The sequence below is a fragment of the Cheilinus undulatus genome, linkage group 14 (genome assembly GCF_018320785.1).
Source record: "Cheilinus undulatus linkage group 14, ASM1832078v1, whole genome shotgun sequence".
Classification (NCBI taxonomy): domain Eukaryota; kingdom Metazoa; phylum Chordata; class Actinopteri; order Labriformes; family Labridae; genus Cheilinus; species Cheilinus undulatus.
Genome location: NC_054878.1, coordinates 2,638,415 through 2,661,989, shown reverse-complemented (window position 1 = coordinate 2,661,989; position 23,575 = coordinate 2,638,415). Strand labels below are relative to the sequence as shown.

General features: G+C 40.8%; 2 protein-coding genes across 3 annotated transcripts in view; both read right to left on the bottom strand.

Annotated features, from left to right (window-relative positions):
• Positions 1-3,689: 3,689 nt before the first annotated feature.
• The window catches only part of LOC121521899 (oocyte zinc finger protein XlCOF6-like), a 310,080-nt gene continuing 290,194 nt past the window's right edge, over positions 3,690-23,575 (bottom strand). Inside the window, exons 1-2 of one of the 2 annotated variants that reach the window (XM_041806101.1) lie at positions 9,331-9,580; positions 3,690-5,980 (exon numbers count right to left, since the gene is read on the bottom strand). In XM_041806101.1, coding sequence (XP_041662035.1) covers positions 4,002-5,980; positions 9,331-9,475 — 2,124 coding nt within the window. In that variant the 5' untranslated portion in view covers positions 9,476-9,580 and the 3' untranslated portion in view covers positions 3,690-4,001. Of the gene's footprint in view, positions 5,981-9,330; positions 9,581-23,575 lie in introns of those variants that run through there. The other variant, XM_041806100.1, reaches the window with a different exon arrangement.
• On the bottom strand, positions 14,802-22,154 carry LOC121521895 (zinc finger protein 595-like). Its single transcript, XM_041806094.1, has 2 exons — positions 21,771-22,154; positions 14,802-18,504 (listed from the first exon to the last, which is right to left on the bottom strand). Exons 1-2 carry the CDS (start codon positions 21,913-21,915, stop codon positions 15,155-15,157), a joined length of 3,495 nt encoding a protein of 1,164 aa, XP_041662028.1. The 5' UTR covers positions 21,916-22,154; the 3' UTR covers positions 14,802-15,154.

The window sequence follows — 23,575 nt, the reverse complement described above, 5'->3', positions numbered from 1 at the left end:
GAGTTACTCCAAACATCAGGAGAAATTCACCAACATCAGATGTCCACAAGTAGTGCTAGTCCTGTCTAAACAGTGAATACAATGTTACATTATCAATTAGCAGACGATTTTATGCATAAGGCACCTAGCATCTGGGACAGGTGGTGTTGGGGTTAAGGACCTTACCCAAGGGCCCACACTGTACACTCATAGTGCTCTGACCGAACTAATCTGTCACACAGTCAGCAAAGTAAACCACTGATCTATCCAGCCACATAAAGCAAAAATTTTCATCATAGGAACTAAAAAAACAAATATATGAATAAAATAATATTACCTATGAATATGAATTAGCATATTTTTTCTGATCTTTGCTATAAATAGAGCAACAAAAGAGTTTCTCCCCTGTGTGCACTTTCATGTTCGTATCTTTTAACAGATTCATGGCAGCTCAAGGAGAAGTTCTACAAAGCCCCCCGTATGAATTTTCTTGTGGTCTGGGAGAAAGAAGATACCGGTGCATCTGAGGAAAGTACAATATCATGAAAAAGTTTTTTTTTTTTTTTTTGCATTATTTATTTCAAAAAGTCAAGGATTATAAAAATTAACAATACCTATCTTGTCCTGAGGGCTCCTTACTTAAACGATTAAACATTCAAAAAGAGCATCACACTCACAAATTTTATATTGTATATTTTATTTACTAATTTTTGTGTTATTCATGTTTCCTGAACACTAATAAAGTCGGGTTTTATTTATCTCCACTAGCAATTAGACTTTTTGCATCCAGTGGAGGATGCAGAACATCATGAATATTGTGAACACCAGAATCTTTGACAAAGTCACAACCATATACTATATCGTTCAAAAAAATCTATTTTCTTATATGTTTATATGTAAATAAAATGCAATTGTAATTTTTCTGTTTTGTCTGCTCTTCCCTTTTTGTTATTTTTGCTGCTTTAAGTGTCTTAAATTGCCACCTCTGGGGACAAATAAAGTTTTTTTCTGAATTGAAACCATATCATCACCTTCCTCATCATCTTCTAACCTCATGAACTCATACAAAGTCCTTCAGACCCAGAAACCCGACTGCTGCTTCAGACATTTAATTCTATCAGATCTGGAATTCTTTTCTCCAGCTCCATATCACACCGGCAATAAATACCATAAGAGGCTCTTTTTAAGCAATTTGATAACTAAATAAAGGAAAAATAATATAAAATAAATCAAAACTAAACATGTTTTCATGTATTTTGTTTATTCTTTATTACTCGTTTATCACAACAACACTGGGGGGCATGTTTGTCCAAGCACAACTCACCATAACCATCTTATCCAGGAACTTCACATCTTCACCCTGGATGGTGGTGACAGCAGGGATCTTTACCTCTGCACACATCAGTCCAACACTGTCATTGATATCAAAGCCTTGATCAGCCAGAACCACATCACCAGACACCAGTTTCTCCAGAATCCCACAGTTTTCAGTTACATTGATGACTATCGATTGGCTTGCTGTCTCTTCACAACAGGTTATCCTGGCATGTGTAACAGCTGCAAAAATTAGAAATGAATGAAGGTAAAGCTGTGCTCATATCTGTGTGTGAAATTAAGCCACATCAGGCTGGTGACACTATGCTGTCTGCTCACTATCCTTGGTTGCTGTGGGTATTCAAACAGAGGCATTATGACCTACAATCATAAATACAGTCTAGGAGACTACAATGCCAGTTGGAGCTGTAAAATAATCTTGTTGACACCACACACGAGGATTGTTCAGAAAAAATATTGTTTGTGATGAGCCTTCCCTCAGGATTCTCCCCCCGGTTGTCAGGGGAGACAAATCTTAAGCCAAAATGCTTCCACATTAGGACTGGGCAGTCTTCATTTTTAATACTGTCATATCCTCCCCAAATTTTAAAGTATAACTGCCAGGTGTTTAAAAAAATACATTGTTTGCATGCAAGTATAGCATGTGCATCTACAGTGCTTCATTTAATCCTTTATCAAAATTCTTTGAGTCTAAAAAACTCGGGGTTAGAAGGTGACAAATACAGGAGTGCTGGAAGTGATTTACAGTTGCAAGAAGAAGTATGTGAACCCTTTGAGATTTCTTGGATTTCTGCATAAATTGGTCATCAAATGTGTTCTGATCTTCATCTAAGTCACAACAATAGACAAACACACTCTGCTTAAACTAATACCACACAAAAAATGATATGTTTGCATGTTTTTATTGAACAAAACATGTAAATAATCACAGTGCAGGGTGGAAAAAGTATGTGAACCCCTTGGCTAATGACTTCTCCAAGAGCTAATTGGAGCCAGGAGTCAGCCAACCTGGAGTCCAATCAATGTGATGAGATTGGATGTGTTGGTTAAAGCTGCCCTGCCGTATAAAAAAACACACTAGTTTTGAATTTGCTGTTCTCAAGATGCCTGATGTGAACCATGCCTGGCACAAAAGAGCTCTCAGAAGACCTACAATCAAGAATTGTTGACTTGCATGAAGCTGGAAAGGTTTACAAAAGTATCTCTAAAAGCCTTGATGTTCATGTGTCCATGGTAAGACAGACTGTCTACAAATGGAGAAAGTTCAGTACTGTTGCTACTCTCCCTAGGCGTGGTCGTCCTGTAAAGATGACTGCAAGAGCACAGCGCAGAATGCTCAATGAGGTGAAGAAGAATCCTAGAGTGTCAGCTAAAGACTTACAGAAATCTCTGGCACATGCTAACATTTGTGTTGACAAATCTACAATAAGTAAAACATTAAACAAGAATGGAGTTCATGGGAGGAAACCACGGAGGAAATCATTGCTGTCCAAAAAACAACATTTGTGCATGTTTGAAGTTTGCAAAAGAGCACCTGGATGTTCCACAGCACTACTGGCAAAATATTCGGTGGACAGATGAAACAAAAATTGAGTTGTTTGGAAGGAACACACAACGCTATGTGTGGAGAAAAAAGGCACAGCACACCAACATCAAAACCTCATCCCAACTGTGAAATATGGTGGAAGGGCCATCATGGTTTGGGGCTGCTTTGCTGCCTCAGGGCCTGGACGGATTCCTGTCATTGATGGAAAAATGAATTCCCAATTTTATCAAGACATTTTGCTGGAAAACTTAAGAGCATCTGTCCGCCAACTGAGGCTCAACAGAGGATGGATGATGCAACAGGACAACGACCCAAAGCATAGAAGTAAATCAACAACAGAATGGCTTCAACAGAAGAAAATACGCCTTCTGGAGTGGCCCAGTCAGAGTCCTGCCATCAACCCGACTGAGATGCTGTGGCATGACCTCAAGAGAGCGTTTCACACCAGACATCCCAAGAATATTGCTGAACTGAAACAGTTTTGTAAAGAGGAATGGTCCAAAATTCCTCCTGACCATTGTGCAGATCTGATCTGCAACTACAGGAAACGTTTGGTTGAGGTTATTGCTGCCAAAGGAGGGTCAACCAGTCATTAGCCAAGGGGTTCACATACTTTTTCCACCCTGCACTGTGAATGTTTACATGTTTTGTTCAATAAAAACATGAAAACATATCATTTTTTGTGCAGTATTAGTTTAAGCAGAGTGTGTTTGTCTATTGTTGTGACTTAGATGAAGATCAGAACACATTTGATGACCAATTTATGCAGAAATCCAAGAAATCTCAAAGGGTTCACATACTTTTTTTCTTGCAACTGTAGTTGAAGCATTAATCTTATACTCAACAATTAAAATCAGTAACAACAGGACAGAGAATCAGATAAAGTTTTCCTCTCTTGTTTATGGCATATATGGTAAATGTTGGCTTCTTGCTGCCCATATGTCTGCACTGTTGACTTTTTGACGCAACAAAGATTTAACTAGCTTTAAGGACGTCTTCACTGAGCACTTATTCTTTCCATAGAGCACAAGTTTGTTGTGTTTCCTTCTATTCAAATGGTTCAAAGTTGATAAGAGTTCTTTGCTGAAAACTTAACCTTGCTGTATGACAAGTATCCTGTGGTTATTTCAAATCTGATATCCTAATCATCCTCACTGTCATCAGTCTCAGCTCCAGAAAAGTCTTTGATCTCAACCTCTATCTCTGGTTGTAAATGTCTCTTTGAATCTGAACTCCTGGCTGGTTCTGCTCCTCTATGGTCCTCTCCATCAGCTGCTGTTTCTGTTTCTCTTTTTTCTTCACTCAGGTTTTGATGAATCTCTGAAGCCTGACCTCTAACACATTTGTGACTTTTTACCTGAAATAGCAAAGCAAATGTCTGATTACAGTCACTGCAGCTGTATGTTGTCTCACCTCTGTGAGTTTCCATATGTATGCTGCTCTTTGAACTGTTTTTTATTTTTTTAACATACATAGAGCAGCTGAGGGGGTTCTCTCCTGAGTGAGTCCTCATGTGAGTGTCCATATGAACTTTCTGTGTAAAACTTTTGCTGCAAACAGAGCAGCTGAAGGGTTTCTCTCCTGAGTGAGTTCTCATGTGCAGTTTCAGACAACGTTTTGTTGTTAATGGTTTACCACACTCAGAGCAACTAAAGGGCTTGTCTCCTGTGTGACTCCTCATGTGAGTGTCCATCTGATTTTTTGTTATGAATGTTTTACCACATTCAGTGCAACTGAAGGGTTTCTCTCCAGTGTGAATCTTCATGTGAGTGTCCATATTACCTTTCTGTGCAAATCTTTTGCTGCAAACAGAGCAGCTGAAGGGTTTCTCTCCTGAGTGGGTTCTCATGTGCAGTGTCAGACAACGTTTTGTTGTAAATGTTTTACCACACTCAGAGCAACTGAAAGTTTCATCTCCTGTGTGAATCCTCATGTGAAAGTCCATATTACATTTCGTGATGAATTTTTTGCCACACTCAGAGCAACTGAAAGGTTTCTCTCCTGTGTGAATCCTCATGTGAGTGTCCATATGAACTTTCTGTGTAAAACTTTTGCTGCAAACAGAGCAGCTGAAGGGTTTCTCTCCTGAGTGAGTTCTCATGTGCAGTGTCAGACAGCGTCTTGTTGTAAATGTTTTACCACACTTAGAACAACTGAAGGTTTCGTCTCCTGTGTGAATCCTCATGTGAGTGTCCATATTACATTTATGTGTGAATCTTCTGCCACAAACAGAGCAGCCGAAGGGTTTCTCTCCTGTGTGAGTTCTTGTGTGTAGTTTGAGACTATGTTTTGCTTGGAATCTTTTACCACAAACAGAGCAGCTGAAGGGGTTTTCATCCATGTGAGCTCTCATGTGAGAGTCCATGCTACCTTTCTGTGTAAATCTTTTAAAGCAAACAGAGCAACTGAAGGGTTTCTCTCCTGTGTGAGTCATCATGTGGTTTGTCAAACTCTGTTTTGATTGTAAAGTTTTGCCACACTCAGAGCAGCTGAAGGGTTTCTCCCCTGTGTGACTCCTCATGTGTTTGTTCAGATTTCCTCTCTGATAAAAACCTTTATTGCACTTAGAGCAGCTGAAAGGTTTCTCTCCTGTGTGAATTCTTGCATGTTGTGTCAGGTGGCTTACTGCGTTGAATGTTTTACCACACACAGAGCAGCTGTGTGATTTCCTACTATTTGGTCTCTTATTTTTATTTATTTTTTCAGAGTTTGAACCTGACTGATGTTCTCCGGTCTCCCTCCAATCATCACTGTCATCAGTCTCTCCTCCAGAACTCTCTACAGTCTTGGCCTCAGTCTCTGGTTGTAAATGTGTCTCTGGATCTGAGATCCTGGCTGGCTCTGCCCCTCCACAGTCCTCTCCATCAGCTCCTGTGTCCATCTCTTCATTTTGTCTCTCATGAAGCTGTGAGGACTGAGGTTTCTCTTCATCATCTTCACTCTTCACAGAGGCAGAACTGAAGAGGAACTTGGTGTCAGCCTCCTCCAGTCCTTGAAACTGCTCTCTCTCCTGACTGATCCACAGTTCCTCCTGTTCCTCTTTAATGAGTGGGGGCTCAGTGTCCTCCTGGGGGCTCTCTTCTTTAATCACCAACAGCTGCTGGGCATCTGCAGGAAGCACTGAAATACACAAAGACACACCAAGGGAAGCTGTGAGGTTACATTAAATCTATACAGCTTTAAGGATTTCAATGTTAAAGTTATTTCAGACAAATTCTTCACGATAAGACTAAGATGTACAAATGACCTTAATGTGAACAGCCACACACAGAAATGTGGTATTTTTAGTCACAGCTTAACGAAACTCAGATAGAATCTAAACTTTCAACCACAGATGCAGCAACAAACTAAGAGCTGAGAACTGAACACACAGAGACCTAATCAAACATTTTTGGATGATCTCAAACACAAACACAAAGTAAGAATCTCATCACAGGCTTGTTTAAGAAAGGAAAGGGGTCATAGGGCCTTAACATGAATGTTAACCATGCCTTTTGCTTTTGTAATACAGTGATAAAACACTATTACAGCAAAGAGCATAGAATGTATAAGAAGTGTGGGCCATATCTCCCAGCTTTACTCACATTAGGAGACTTTTATTTTCATTTTATTTCTTTGTAAAGCATTTATGCAAATTTTAGTGCACTGTGGTTACCTATGAGTGGCTTTGATAACATACTAAATATGTAGTATTTTCAAACCAGTTAACTAGAATTATTTTAGCTTTCCATCTAGATAATCTACCAAAAGTCTGAGGGCCTGTTGGTGGCGAGCAGAGTTTTTAAACAATTCGGCTATTTACAAAATGACTGTCCATAAGAATACCCCATTATACACCAGCAGAGAGCTCTAATTCTCGAGGTTCTGATAATGTCAGCCATTCTAGGATAAAACCACCTCAGCAGACAGTTAATCCATTTGTCAGGATACCAAAACAAAACAAAACAAAACAAACAAACAAACAAACAAACAAACAAACAAACAAACAAACAAAACAATAAAAAGTGACAAAACTCAACACTAGAACCTCTGATGTTCTCTACTGATCATAAAAATCCATCTAAATAGTCCTTCTGTAAGAAAGAGTCTCCACAATATAAATCCTGTCAAAGATTTAGTCCATGTGGTGATGATGATGAGGAGGAGGAGGAAAACAGAGCAAACCAGCAAAGGAGCACTGACTGTTAAAGGTGTAAAACAATGTGCAATGGGCTTTATGCAATCATATTATCCCTTCAAATGCTATGGGCACCACACAATCTAGGGGGCGCTGGTGTGAGCCCCCAACATCTTGAATGAAGTCCCAAATGTTAAACAACAGCCAGACTCTAAGCTTCCCTCGTCATCTCCCTCCCTGCTCCTCCCTCTCTCTCCCAGTCTCTCTGCCCAGCACCCTCCCCATCATTGCTGCATCTGTCACAGGGAGTCTGGAATCTGTGCAGGGTCCAGTGAAATCTCAAGACTACCAAGGCATTCTGGAGCCAAACATGCTGCCCAGTGTCAGGAGAGGCCTTCTATGAGCCCTGATCCAAATCCTAGAGGACGTCCGTGGAAGGAGCTGAAACATGCAGTCTGGAGAAGAAAAGCTTCAAACTTGAGACAGCTGGAAGAGTCTGACCACCAGGAGAGGGCCAAAATACCTGGGACAGGTGCAGAAGTCTCACTGAGAGTTACAGAAATAGACTGCATTGATTGCCTCAAAAGGATGTCAACAAAATATGAAGTTGAATGAACCATCCTTTTAGTCCAGGTCAGCTTCATTAGTTTGATTTTTAATGATTCTGTTGAACCGCAATTCAAAAGCAATGTCAGATTTTTATTTGTTAATTTTTAGTACAATTTTATGTATTATTAATTTTGTTAGTTTGAAGTTACGTCAGTGACCATTGTGGGTTTTTCTTTCTCTAACAGAGGGGTACCAACTATTTTGTCCGTGTGTGTACATCTAAATAAGAGACGCAAAAAGATGAAACCAATAAATCTGCAAAACACAACAGAAACTAATTCAATGTTTTAGGCGTTTAGAAGTGACCAACAAGAGCAACAGTACTTGTAGTAGAGATAAAAATAAGGAGAAAGAGAGTAAGAATAAAGATACAAAATACTGTAATAAAATTGTAGAAAAAAAAACTGCACAGAAATTTCAGAGTCAAACAATAAATGTTAAATAACTTTTAAATACATTTGAAAATACACATTTGAGATTGTCAGAGCCCTAGTCAGTTGTAAATAAATGGTGCCAAGTCCATAAAATAGCATAATAAAGATCTTTTTAATAAAAACAAAAATCCTGGAGGAGAATCCCCCAGACCCCCAGCAGATGTTTGGGTATTAACAGGCCCTATAAGTACCTCCTCTTAACTTTGCATGTGGTAGAAAGTTAAAATCATGAAATCAAACTTGCTAGTTTTACTGTGCAACATATGAAATTTCGCTCTGTGTCATACTGTACAGACCAGAACAATCCATCCAGGTACACCCAATTCATTTTAGTATTAATAATTTTAGTTATAGTTTTTAAATGAAATGCATTTTAATTTTTGTCCCATTTTAGTTTTAGTCTATCCTTTTTAGTTTTAGTCGACAAAATCTCAAAACATTTTAGTCCATAAAAAGTCCTCACATTTTAGTCTTTACTTTTAGCCCAAGCATTTATTCTCTTTCCTAAATCTGGTACCAAATCATGCTAGTGTTTTCTCTGCACCATGCTAAACCTGGGATCCCTGCTGTCTTCAGCTGAGAGGCATTGGATTTTGACAGTTTTACCCACAGTGGAGAAATAGCACAGATTTTGAATGTCTGACAAAAACCAAATTACATTTTAGTCTAGTTTTAGTCATCTTGACAAAAACTAAACTTGTTTTTTGTCAGCTTTAGTCATCACAGATCTATCTTTTTTAGTCCTCCTCTAGTTTTTTTCATGGAGAAAAGGCTGTCGGCGAATAGTTTTAGTCTAGGAAATTGACACTGGCCCAAACGATGCTGGCCCCGCCCCTTTCTGGGGGAACACATTCCATGAAAATGAACGACAGTCAGTGGGAAAGATTGGGCCAGCAGGGATTCAGAATTTCGCTTACGGTACCAAAATGTCCAGGGCCGGTGTTCTGTCAGATTTTGCTACCTATCGACTACCCTAACCCTACCCCTTATGGGCGTGACGCTGATGGCGTAGGGCGCATGCTCAGCACCACAAAGTAGCAATTTTTGATGGGTAGCAAAAAATGACAGAACACCCGGCTCCGAATAAGACATAAGATCAGGTCATATTTATGTATCAGCCTTCACTCCTTGGAGGTTCGTTGTTTCTGTCTGTAAACTCTGAACGTTTGAATCTGATGGGATGAGCTGAGCCGATCTGCCCCGTCCTTTATGTAAAACAAGCTAACACAAGCTAAAGGAGAGAAATATAAAATAATATGTTTAATGGACACGTTTATGTCCCCTCCCAGGCCCCGTAGACGTCCACCCACCTGCTCTGTGCAGCTTTATCTCAGGCGTTAAAACCACTTCCAGCAGGTTTTGTTGGTGCTTGAGCTCCTCTTCCTGGTCAGATCTTGGTTCTGGTCCTCCTGGGTCACTGAGGACCACAGAGGCTGGATCTTTAAACCCGGACATCGTCCAGACCTCAGAGATTTAGAGAAGCAAAAGAAAACACGAACAAAGATGGTTTAAAACATTATTCTGCTAACCTACATCATTAGCACAGCCACTCATGCTAACTTAGCGCTAACGGAAACAGCTCTCAAACCGGAAACAACTTCTTCTTCTTTGAATGAGATTCCCGCAGCCTGTATACTGGAAAGAGTGATACTGCCCTCCACAGGTCAGGACCAAGGCTATAATAGTTCACTATAACTAAATAACTAAACTAAAAGTTAACTGAAACTAAATAAAAACTAAGCTTTACCAAAACTAATTTAAACTGTTTAGTGCACTTACAAAACTAACTAAAATAAAATAAAAATGGAGACAAAATCTCCTTAGTTTTAGTCTTTGACACAACCAGACTGACTGGCACCTACACCCTCATCTGGGGAGGTTAAAACTGCCTGATCTGATTGGTTAAGACTTCACACAGTGGCAGTTTTATGCCTGGAGTTGTATTCAAACACCATCTTTAAACAAAATAAATGATAAGTGAAGAGTAGCCTGTTTGAAAGTGTTTTTTTAAAAAGATATGACGTTCCCTCTGCCCCGACATCTATCTGTAAAAAACTAAAACTAATGAAAACGAAACTGAAACGAAGCATTTTTGGCAAAATAAAAACTAAACTAAACTAACAAACCAGCAGTAAAAACTAATAAAAACTAAAGTGAAATTGAAAAAAGAAAGTGAAAATGAAATAAAAATAAAAACATTGAAAAATCCAAAACTATTATACCCTTGGTTAGGTCCAACTACCTGTCTTAAATTTTCTGATATGATCCAGTTGACCAGAGGAATGTGAAGTCCGCTTTGCCAACTGGATCTCCCCTACTGCTGCCAGGACATCATGGCCGGGGCCCCAGGGCCCTCCCGTGACATTTGCGGCCAGAAAAGACACCTTGATGCTAAGAGGGAGTGTTTTTGTCCCATAGATCGGGGGTCAGCTAAAGAGTAGCCGTAGAGCCAGAAGCTCTGTGAAACCCTTCCCAGGACCACAGCGAGGAGGCCGAGGAGAAAGATGGAGCTGATGGAAGAGCAGAAAAAGAGAAAGGAACCAAAGCTCCAGATTCTGGACAGCCTGCTCAGAAAGGCCAAAGACCCCAGCCAACACAGCCTGAGAGGACAAAGACTTCACTTCTGTGTCCTGTATGAGGACGAGAGCGAGGAGCTGTGGCTCTCTGAGCGTCACAGCGTCATGCACTCTCTCTCAGGCCCTTCATATGGATACTTCTCCAGGAAGTTGACCCCATTCCAAACTAACTGAATAGCCTTTCTTAAAACTAATTCTCTCAGACTGCTTCTTTGACTAATTCTGTCAAAATTAAGGGTTGCAGAAATCTCGAGGATCTTAATCCTAAACTGTCCCTTGTTTAGAATTAATCACTCTTTTAACAAGGTTTAAAAAGTCACATTTGGCTTCCCAGGCAGGTTCTGAGACATTAGTGAAACACAGGCCTCTAAATTTCATGAAAAATGTATATATATTCAGTTTATAATAAATCCTTCAAAAATGTATTTCTGTTTAAATGAGACTAACAATATTTAATACTGGAAGGAAACTTTGGGCATAAATCACATTTTATATTTGCTTGATAGTCAGAGGAGATTAAAAGTACTATCAGGACAAGTGTTTTATCCATAATGCTGGAAAAAGTTCATGAAGAACTTACGAAGAAATCAGTCCTTAAGTCTGATCAGGTGTCTAGATGCAGAAAGTAAAATGCTCCAGTAGCATTTCTCTACTGTTCATCAGCATCAGACCCTGAGACTCTGCTTCATGCTCGAAGACTGTTCACCAAGCTCCTACTGTGTTGACAGATGATGATTTCTGGAAGTGTTCCTGAGCCCATGCAGTGATTTCAGTTCAGAATCATGTTTGTTTTTAATGAAGTGGCCCCTGAGGGCCCCTTCAGCCTTGTCCCTTGCTCACAGAGATTTCTCCAGATTCTCTGTATGATGATATTATGGACTGTGGATGGAGGGAGATTAAAACCTTTACTATTTTGCATTGAGAAACTTTTTTACTGAAATTGTTCCACAGTTTTTAGACTGTTTTTTGCAGATTGATGAACCTCTGCCCATCTTTACTTCTAAGAGACTGTGCCTCTCTAAAATGTTCATTTTATACCCAGCCATGTTACTGACCTGTTGATAATTAACCTAAATAACTGAAAATGCCCCTCCAGCTGTTTTTCATCTCTACCACAAACTCTTCCAGAATTTTGTTGCTCTGTCCTGACTTTTTTGACAAGTGTTGCTGCCATCAATTTCAAAATGGGCTAATATAATTAAAATGTATCAGTTTCAACATTTGATCTGTTGTTTATGTTCTTATGTGAATAAAATATAGGTTTATGAGATCTGACTATCAATTTTTTTATTTATGCTTTACACTACGACCCAACTTTTTTGGAATTGGGGTTCTACTTCTGAACTTCTTCACTAAAAAATCAGACCTTCCACTGTCATCTAATGTCAAAGTGCTTGAAGGAAGCTTTATTTTCAGATCATAATGAGCAGTTCCTGCATTTCCATAACGCTGTCTCCCAAGTTAGAAATTGAAGATACACTATATTGCCAAAAGTATTCGCTCACCTGCCTTGACTCGCATATAAACTTAAGTGACTCCCCATTCTTAATCCATAGGGTTTAATATGACGTCAGTCCACCCTTTGCAGCTATAACAGCTTCAACTCTTCTGGGAAGGCTTTCCACAAGGTTTAGGAGTGTGTTTATGGGAATTTTTCCCCATTCTTCCAGAAGCACATTTGTGAGGTCACACACTGATGTTGGACAAGAAGGCCTGGCTCTCAGTCTCCACTCTAATTCATCCCAAAGGTGTTCTATGGGGTTGAAGTCAGGACTCTGTGCAGGCCAGTCAAGTTGATCCACACCAAACTCTCTCATCCATGTCTTTATGGACCTTGCTTTGTGCACTGGTGCACAGTCATGTTGGAACAAGAAGGGGCCATCCCCAAACTGTTCCCACAAAGCTGGGAGCATGGAATTGTCCAAAAACTCTTGGTATGCTGAAGCATTCAGAGTTCCTTTGACTGGAACCAAGGGGCCAAGCCCAGCTCCTGAAAAACAAGCCTACACCATAATCCCCCCTCCACCAAACTTTACACTTGGCACAATGCAGTCAGACAAGTACTGTTCTCCTGGCAACCACCAAACCCAGACTCATCCATCAGACTGCCAGATGGAGAAGCACGATTCGTCACTCCAGAGAACATGTCTCCACTGCTCTAGAGTCCAGTGGCGGCGTGCTTTACACCACTACATCTGCTTTGCATTGCACTTGGTGATGTATGGCTTGGATGCAGCTGCTCGGCCATGGAAACCCATTCCATGAAACTCTCTACCACTGTTCTTGAGCTAATCTGAAGGCCACAAGAAGTTTGGAGGTCTGTAGCCATTGACATTGCAGAAAGTTGGTGACCTCTGCGCACTATGCACCTCAGCATCTGCTGACCCTGCTCCGTCATTTTATGTGGCCTACCACTTGGTGGCTGAGTTGCTGTCGTTCCCAATGGCTTCCACTTTGTTATAATACCACTGACAGTTGACTGTGGAATATTTAGGAGCCAGGAAATTTCACCACTGGACTTGTTGCACAGGCAGCATCCTATCACAGTACCACGCTGGAATTCACTGAGCTCCTGAGAGCGATCCATTCTTTCACAAATGTGTGTAGAAACAGTCTGCATGCCTAGGTGCTTGATTTTATACACCTGTGGACATGGAATTGATTGGAACACCTGATTTACATTATTTGGGTGGGTGAGCGAATACTTTTGGCAATATAGTGTACATCAGTCTTCTAACGCGCACACATGCTATTTAAATGATCTGAAAAGTATTACATTTGGTGTCAGTGTATACAACGGTACTCTGTTATTCCTCTATTGTACAATGATTACAGCATTGAGAGGTGTTGCTGTTGGCTCTTTGTCTTATCAGTTCTTCATGTTTATCAGAAAAAGGGCTTGGAGTGAAGAAAGGAGACTAAAGAAAATCAGGTCAGATGCAACAGAGGATTTATTGTCATCCAGCATGCAGTTAAAACGGTTCATCAATCCCAGAGTCTCCCCCTGAAGGAACTCCTGTTATCAGCCAAAAGAGTTAAATTGCACATTTAACCATTTATTGTCACCAATTGTATGTCATCAATGCGTCGTTTTGGGGGCTGTGGACACGCCTTTTCAATGCTCCAAATACGTCTTTCTTATTACACTATCAATGGTGACTCATCAAGAATATTCCTGCTCACTGAAGTGCTCACCCATCCTCTCCCTGTTGAGTTTTACCATTAGATTCATGTACACCCCAGTGCTATATTCAGATAAGATACCACAGAGCTAGGGGATGAGCACTGGAAGAGTTTTAGACTCACCTCACGTTTTTCACAATGGACATTTTTGTCCTTAGTGGCAAAAAGAAAAAGTAGGTTTGGAAGTCTTTTTTGCTCTTTGTAAATCAAATCATCATAAGCATTTAAAAACTGCTTTTGTATTTACTCTGGTTATCTTTGCCTAAAATTAAAATATGCATTATAATCTGGAACAATTAAGTGGGAGAAATATGACCAAAAACAAAACAAACAAACAAACAAACAACAAAAAAAACGTAAGGGAGAAAATATTTTTTCACAGCACTGTAACTAACAATTCAGCGAAAAGTTTGTTTGCTGAGCAGATTGAGTCATCTCTTGGAATAAATCTGACCTTTTTTCATGATCAGACGTAGTGGTTCTGTACAAAACCATCTCTGAAAGCTTTTTCATATTAGCAGTTGACTTGCTTCTTTTTTGTTTACTTAGACATTGTTTATTGATCCTGATTTTAGGAATAAAATACTAAATTCCTAAAACTTACTAGTTATTAAGAGTGATGATATTCATGTGTCAGTGGACTAAACTCACATATCCTGGTAAATCCAGAGGGAAGACCATTTTCAAAACTGTATACACTCATGATGCTGGTTTTATGGGCATGTTAAAGGATTGGTTGGATAATATACTGTAGCCGAGTGGTCTGCTGAGGTAAAGTCTGTTTGAGAAACATTGGAAACATATCCCGTTGGGGAACGAGAGGGGCTGATGCCTATCCCAGCAGTCATTGGGCAAGAGGCGGGGTACATCCTGGACTGGTCGCCAGTCAATCGCAGGGCTGACATATAGAGACAGACAACAAGGCACGCTCACATTCACACCTAGGGCCAATTTAAAGTCACCAATTAACCTAATGAGCATGTCTTTGGTGGCTGGAGGAAGCTGGCGTACCCGGAGAGAACCCACACATGCACAGGGAGAACATGCAAACTCCACAGAGAAAGGCCCTGACCGGAAAGCGAACCAGAAACCTTCTTGCTGTGAGGCGTCACCGTGTGGCCCTTAACCCAACAGCATGTACCAGTAAATACATTTATATCAATAACAGGAATGTTCTGTTTCTACAGATTTAAACCTGACTGATGATCTCTGATGCTCATCCAATCATCAACTCTGTCTTCAGCCTCAGCTTCTAAAGTCTTCAGTCTTGATCTTCATCTCTGGTTGTAAATGTCTCTCTTGATCTGAGTTCCTGGCTGGTTCTGCTCCTCTACAGTCCTCTTCATCAGTTCCTGTTTCTGCTTCTCTTTTCTCCTCAGATTGGTATTGACGTCTGATGTCCAAGACACTTGTGTTTTTTAATTTGATAATGCCAGGAGAATCTTTTGCCACAAGCAGAGCAGCTGTAGGGTTTCTCCCCTCTGTGATGGGCCATGTGAAGTGTCAGATAAGACTTCCTGTTAAATCTTTTACCACACTCAGTGCAACGGAAGGGTTTTTCTCCTGAGTGAATTCTCATGTGTCTGGTAAGATCATGCTTCTGAAAGAAAATTTTGCCACAGTCAGAGCAGTAGTGAGATTTCTCTTCAGCAGCTGATCCATTGTTTTCAATGTTTTTAACTGATGTGAAATCTGACTGATGACCTTTGGTCTCCGTCCAGTCATCACTGTCGTCAGTCTCTGCTCCAGATAAGTCTTCAGTCTTGACCTTAGTGTCTAATTGTAAATATCTCTCTGGATCTGAGTTGCTGGAAGGTTCTGCTTTTCCACAGTCCTCTCCATCAGCTCCTGTGTTGTTCTCTCTTTTCACTGCCTGATTTTGAAGATGCTCTGAAGCCTGGCCTCCAACACACGTATGTCTTTGCAGCCGTTGAGAGCTGGAGAATCTTTGGTCACAAACAGCACAGCTGTAGGGTTTCTCACCTCTGAGATAATCCATGGAGTGTGAGGTTTTTAATGCTTGTTCACTTTGAGAAGAGCTGATTGGTTTCTTTTTCGTGTGAACTAACATATGTTTGTTCAGACGCCCTTGTCTAGTAAATGTTTTACTGCAAACTGAGCAGCTGAAGGGTTTCTGTGCAATGTGAAGAGCCATGTGAACTTTCAGATTCCCCTTTTGGCTACATCTTTTACCACATTCAGAGCAGCTAAAAGGTTTCTCCCCTGTGTGAATTCTCATGTGTATCTTCAGAGTCTGTTTCCTTTTGAATGTTTTACCACAAACAGAGCAGCAGTGAGGCTTCTTAACAGTTTTGCGCCTCCTTTTGCCAATTTTTGAATCTGGCTGATTTTCTCCAGGCTCTGTGCAATCATCATCACTGTCCTCAATCTTGACCTCAACCTCTGGTTGAAATTGTCTTTCTGGATTTGAGTCCATGGCTGGTTCTACTCCTCCACAGTTCATTTTATCAGCTCCTTTTCCTACCTCTTTCACCTCAGTTTGGTTTTGAAGATGCTCTGAAGCCAGACCTCCACCACACCTGTGTCTTTTTAACTGATAGCTCCAATAGAATCCTCTGTTACAAGCACTGCAGCTAAAAGGCTTTTCCCCAATGTGACGCGTCATATGAATGGTCAGACTTTGTTTCTGATAAAATTGTTTACTGCAGAGAGAGCAGCTGAAGGGTTTCTCTTCTGTGTGCACTTTCATGTGTGACTTCAGAAGCCCTTTCATGTTAAATCTTTTCCTGCACATAGAGCAGCTGAAAGGTTTCTGGTCTTTGTGGATTAACATGTGTCTGGACAGATGCTCTTTTTGACGAAAATGTCTCCCACACTCAGAGCAAGGGAACGGTTTCTCTTGTCTGTGAACTAACAAATGTTTGTTCAGACCCCCTTTTTGGGTAAACCCCTTTCCGCACTCTGAGCAGATGTAGGGTTTCTCTCCTGTGTGAATTCTCATGTGTATGGTCAGATGTGGTTTCTGTTTGAATGTTTTACCACATACAGAGCAGCTATGTGGTTTATGAATACTTGACTGACTTTCTTTGGCCTCCATTGAAATATCATTTGTAGTCTCAGCCCCAGGAGAGTCTTTAGTCTTTATCTCAGTCACTGGTTGTCTGTCTGGATCAGAGTTTTTGGCTTGTTCTGCTCCTCCACAACCCTCTCTTTTCTCCCTAGTGTGGTTCTGATGAAGCTCTGAGGCCTGACCAACAACACATTTGTGTCTTTTTACCTGTTTGGACCATGAAAATCTTTTTTCACAAACAGAGCAGCTGTAAGGCTTCTCCCCTCTGTGATGGGCCATGTGAAGAGTTAGACAAGACTTACGATTAAATGTTTTACTGCAATCAGGGCAGCTGTATGGTAACTGCTTTGAGTGAATTAATATATGTGAGGTCAAATTCCACTTTCTGTTAAATCTTTTACCACACTCAGAGCACTCAAACGGTTTCTCTCCTGTGTGAACCATCATGTGTTTGGTTAGTGTATCTTTTTGGTTGAAATTTTTATTGCAAAATGCACAGTTAAAAGGTTTCTCTCCTGTGTGAATTCTGATGTGTGGGGCAAGATTCTGCTTCTTTGTGAAAGTTTTACCACACACAGGGCAACTATGTGCTTTCTGAGCAGCCTTTCCTGTCTTCATTTGAATGTTTTCAACAGATATAAACCCTGACTGGTGTTCTCTAGTCTCCATCCAGTCCCTGTCTTCAATTTTAACTTCAATCTCTGGTTGTAAATGTCTCTCTTGATCTGAGTTCCTGGCTGGTTCTGCTCCTCCACAGTCCTCTTCATCACTTCCTGTTTCTGCCACCCTTTTCTTTTCAGTCTGATGTTGATGAAGCTCTGAAACCTGACTGCCATCAAAATGACCTTTCTCAAACTGATTAGACTGAGAGAATTGTTCAAAAATGGAGCAGCTAGAGGGTTTCTCTCCACTGTGACATGCCACATGAAGAGGCAAACTACACTCCTGGTTAAATATTTCATGGCAATCAGATAAAGACGACTTCCTAGTGTGAGCCAACAAGTGTCTAGTCAGAGTCCCTTTATGTTTAAATTGTTTATTGCAAACAGAGCAGTTGAAAGGTTTCTCTTCTGTGTGAACAACATGGTGTCTGGTCAGTTCTCCTTTTCGGATAAATCTTTTACCACAGACAGAGCAGCTGAAGGGTTTCTCTCCTGTATGATTTCTCATGTGTAAGATAAGATTCTGTTTCTTTTTGAATGTTTTATCACACTCAGAGCAGTGATGTAATTTGCCATCTGTCGTGTGTCTCCCATGTCTAATGTTTTTTGCAGAGTTTCCACCAGAACGGTCGGCTCTGGCATCTTGCCAAATATTAATTTCTTCAGTCCTACTTCCAGACAAGTCTTCAGTCTTGATCTCAGTCTCTGGTTGTGACTGTCTCTTTGGACCTGAGTCCTTGGCTGGTTCTGCTCCTCCACAGTCCCCTCCATCAGCTCCTGTTTCCATCTGTTCACTTCGTCTCTCTGAGGAGCACTGAGGTTTCTCTTCATCATCTTCACACTTTACGGTGACAAGGGTGAAGGGGAAGGTGGTTGTATCAGCTTCTTCTAGTCCTTGAAGCTGCTCTCCCTCCTGTGTGCTGCACAGTTCCTCCTGTTCCTCTTTAATGTGTGGGGGCTCCGAGTCCTCCTGGTCCAGGCTGGAGCTCCACTCCTTCTGCTCTTCTTTACTCACAATTAGCTGCTGGTCACCTGCAGGACACAGGGAAGAGAAATTAAACAGAATAAAACCCAGATACAATTACCTTAAGGGTGGATCAAAATGTTGACAAGACAACATTTTGTCTTAAACCTTATAACGGGTTATTCTGTCCTTGACAGAAACAGCTGCAACCTGACAATGAGTCTTTCACATCACTGTGGAGGAATTTTGACCCACTCTTCTTTACAGAATTGTTCTATTAATCATCCACATTAGAGGGTTTTCCAGCATGAAAGCCGTGTTTAAGGTCATGCCACAGCATGTCTATCAGATTTTAGTCCAGACTTTGACTAGGCCAGCGGTTCTCAACTTGTAGGTCGGGACCCAAAAGTGGGTCACAAAATGTGTGCCAGGGAAAAAATCCAGCAAAAAAGCTGTTGTATGGAAGCCCTAAGGGCACAAACATACATGTGTTCTGTAGGATTTCCTATGATAATGAGTAGATTTCAGTGTTTGTCCCAAGATTTCAACTTCTTTATCTCCTTTTCTTTGGATAACAAGCAGATTTTTCCAAGATATTGATGAAATGTCTTATGAAATGACCAAATTCCCATCCTGTCTTGGGAAAATTAGGTAAAATTAAATGCATGCATGAATTTCCTTCTGCAATGATGTCCTTTTTAAAAAAATATTTTGGCCTGGTTCATTGACTGATTGGGTCTGGTTCCACTTAGGGTCCAAACTGTCAGATTCTTTAGATATATTTTCAGTGGTTGAAAATTTTTTAGTCCATTCAGAGGTGGACTTGCTGGTGTGTTTGGGATCATGGTCCTGCTCCATAAACCAAGGGTGCTTGATCTTGAGGGCATGAACTGATGGACATTCTCCTTGAGGATTTTCTGGTAGAGAGCAGAATTCATGGATCTATCAATTACAGCAAGTGGTCCAGGTCCTGGTCCAGACCGTCACACTACCTCCACCATGTTTGACTGTTGGTCTGACGTTCTTCTGATGAAATGCTGTTAGTTTGACTCTAGATGGAACAGGATGCACACCTTCCAGAAAGCTCCACTTATGTCTGGTCAGTCCACAAAATATTTTCCCCAAAGTCTTTGGGATCATCAGGAACCATTGTGTCCTTTTTGGTCAGCAGTGGTTTTGGTCTTGGAACTCTCCCATGATGCCATTGTTGTCCAGTGTCTCTGATTGTCGAATCATGAACTCTGACCTTAACTGAGTCAGTGAGGCCTGCAGGTCTTTCTTTGTTCTGTTTTTTTTTTTTTTTTTTTTTGGGACCTCCTGGAAGAGTCCTCGTCTAGGAGTCATTCTGGTAGACCAGCCACTCCTGGTTCACCATTGTTCCAAGTTTTCTCCAGTTGTGGATAATGGCTTTTCCCATGGTTGGCTGGAGTCTCAAAGCCTTAGAAATTTCTCTATAACCTTTTTCAGACTGATCTGAGAGCACTGAAGCACAAGCGACACCTGCTTAGGCTGTGTGGGCCATGTGGTAAGGCAGGTCGGCAGCTGGCATGGAGGGGGTGGCTCTGGGATGTTGGAGATCACTGTTCAGCCCCCTGGAGGTGTGGAGGTGGAGGATGAACTGGACAAAAACACTGACATAGGAGGGTTCCCACTTGACAGCCATGGTGAACCTCTTGCAACCCATCAGTCTGCACGGTTGACTTGTGGAGGCAAATAGTAATGGATTAAGTAATTCTTCACTGAGGGCTGACCCTCTTTGTAGGGCAAAAGTATCTTGTGTTTATTCAGAATCAGAGTGTGTATATATATATATATATATATATATATATATATATATGTATGTATAGGAAAATGTGAATGACTGGTGGATGCACTAAACACAAAGATGTCAAAATACCACGTCTTCAGGAGCTGAGCACCAATTAAACTCCAATTCAGAAATCAGAGATGATTCTGAGATTATTTGAGACTGAAGACTCAGAATTCTGAGATAATCTGAGATTTGAGTACCAGCTAGGCTCTTTTCATTCCTGCCTACTCAGGAGTTTTCATTCCAAAGTAAGAAATGTTTTACTCAAAAATAGTAAAATTCACCCTTTTTTGAGTGTATTTGGTACCAGCCACTGCCAGAGCTGGAGTGAAACTTTAACCACACCCTGTTAAGTTTCAGCTCAGCTACCATCACTCATAGCTGGTCACGGCTCAAGCTCGTTAGATCTCAGCTGCAGATAATCCTTTGCAATCAGGACCTCCTCCTCACCTGGTGTTGAACTTTTAGACACCTGTGGACTACAGCCTCTAATCAGGTAACCTGGCTCCTCTCCAACCTTTGATAATCTAGTGATTTTGGGTGAATTTTTGCATTGTCTAACTCCATTTTGTTCTCTTTTTTTGCAGTGTCTCTGTCTCACTGCCAGTGATTCTGCCAACCAGCAGCCAGCTCACCATCATTTTCACTGTTGTTGTCAAATAAACTTCTCTAACCTCACAGCCTCATCTCAGGCTCTGCTACTGGGTCATATGATCATCACAATTGTTCCTGTACTATAAGAACACTATGTCTAATACGTATAAGCAAAAAACCTTCTTCTGTTGTCATGCCCTGTAAAGGTGGAAAGGCAGAATTATCAATTAAGAAGAAAATGTAGCTCTTAATAAAGAGGAAGATCAATCTATCTAGAATAAGATACAGTTCTACATCAGCATTACCCAATTATAAATGGAGGAGAAATTGTACTTTAAATGTAAAACAGTGAAAAACATTTCTAAAAGGAATGAAAACAGCTCTGAAATGACTTAATACCACTTTATACTGAGGAAAGCTCTATAATGAGTAAACTAAGGTCTGTATTACTCTGTAGTGAGTACTGTTGCTGTGGAGTTGTTTATTTTGTTCACTGTGTAGCACATAATCATTTAGAGTTTATATCTGAAAAAATACTCTGCCAGCATAGTAAATTTAACTCCAAATAGACTGGAACCAAATGTTAAATCTAGTCAGGTAAATTTACTGTGTACTGATCAAATTAAAGATCTTTAAATCTCCATCACTAATGACACATCATTAAATTAATTATGTACTAATTAGCCCCACTGGTAATAAAGTTCATGCACTGTCACCTCTGATTTCACTGGTTATTACTCCAGTCACTAACCAGTCTTTTAGTCCAGTAAACCCAGTGGTTCTACTGGCAGGAGCTAGCTGAGGCTAACACTGTAGCAGTGTTTGTCTATGGACGTTAGCCACAGCCAAAGGCTAAAGCTAAAGGCTAAAGCTAATGGCTCTGCTCCCTGAAACTCGATCAGGAAACACGTTCAGAGAAAGAAAGCCCACCTGCTCTGTGCGTCTTAACTCCAGGTGTTAAAAACACATCCAGCAGGTTTCGTTGGTGGTCGAGCTCCCCTCCGTGTTCAGATCTTGGTGCTGGTCCTCCCAAGTCTCTGAGAACCGCAAAGGACGAGTCTTTAAACCCGGACATTTCCCAGACCTCTGAGAGTCAGAGACAGAGAAGAACTAAACTAAACCTACAGAGGCTTCAGTAACATTTCTCTAATAACCTACAACGTTAGCTCATCTAGGGGCTACAAGCTAACTGAGCTACATGCTAACAGAGCTCTACCGCAGACTGACCGGAAACTAAACACTACATCCTGATCCTCCTTCATCTGGGCTCCTAAAAGTCCCATTACCGCCTCCAGCTGGACCTGAGAAATTACAAGTTTACATTCATATTTATCAAAACTGGAGGACGAACTCAGGAACACCTTAGAGAGAGATCACCTGTTTAAATCTGACACCAGGCTGGAGACACATGTAGGGGAGAGCGGGGTAAGACGGTCCGTTTATTCTGGCAGATCCATTTCCTGGGTGAAACCAGACTCTAAAATTGAGTTTTTTTCATTTATGACAGAAATTAGAAAAATGGAAAGATTAGCTCTTTTTTCTCTCTTTTTTTTTTTTTTTAATTTTGCTCACAGAAGCGGACAAACAAATAACATTTTAAAAAAGGGTTCAAGGTTTTGTTTTTTAACTCTGATACCTTGTTTTCTTTATTTAATAAAATACTTGAGGAAAAGGAAGTCACGTGTCCTATTGTGAAAGGAGAGCATTTCAAAATAAAAGCCTTCATGTCAAAACAAGAGCCATCCACCGTGTTTTACAGTATGATAATAGGCCAAATTGCTTTATATACAATGTATGATAAACTAGAATGGCCTCTGAGGCAGCAGACCCACGCCTAAGCAGCGCCACCGAGGAACTCACGCTCCCATTGATGACTATGGTGTTCAAAATTTCAAAGTCTGAGAAAAACTGAACGGGTGCGTGGATCATCACCAAAATCTAATCCATTCTTCCCCGTCACTATCCCAACATTTCCTGAACGTTTGGTGAAGATCCAGCTTTCAGTTCTGGAGTTATCTTGTACACATACAAACAAAAGAAAGATAGAAAGATACGGGACCCTTTACATAACCCCCTGCCGATTTCATCGGCGTGGGTAAAAATGTAAATTGCAAACGTAATGGTGATTTATTGGACTGTAATGTTATTACCTTTTATTTTTATAACAAGTCCATACGTAGCTGGCCCTTTACAGCATGCATTTGCTGATCATGTGTCTGGTGTAACACCAACTCTAATATAAATATAAATATATATTACGTCCACCAACGGTTTGAGTTTTTACAGTTATACATTTACTCCAATCCTAGGAGTAGAAGTTACGCCCCAGTGAAACTCAAACAGAGCTGAAGTCCAGCAGGTGCACAAGAAAGTTCCCCCCTCCTCTCCCAGGAGGGCCACATCCATTTCCAGCCATTTCCTGAGAGGGGCGGGGTCAGGGGCGGAGTCAGACAGCTCATTTACATGTAAAGCAGCAGACACAGAAAGAAGCTCGTTCTGAGCAGGGCTGAAACAGGAGTTTTTAGACATGCAAAAATCCAATACTGGAGTGTTTTTTACAGCAACAAACTTCACAGGCATGCTTTGGGGACCTCTGAGACCGATATAAACTTGTCTTAAAGGGGTAAAATATGCATCATGCATCATCTCCAGGGCAGAGCCAGAGCCTGGACAAAATCCAGAGCAAATGACATGTAACTCAGACGAAGCCCATGTTCCAGGTTTTTGATATGAAA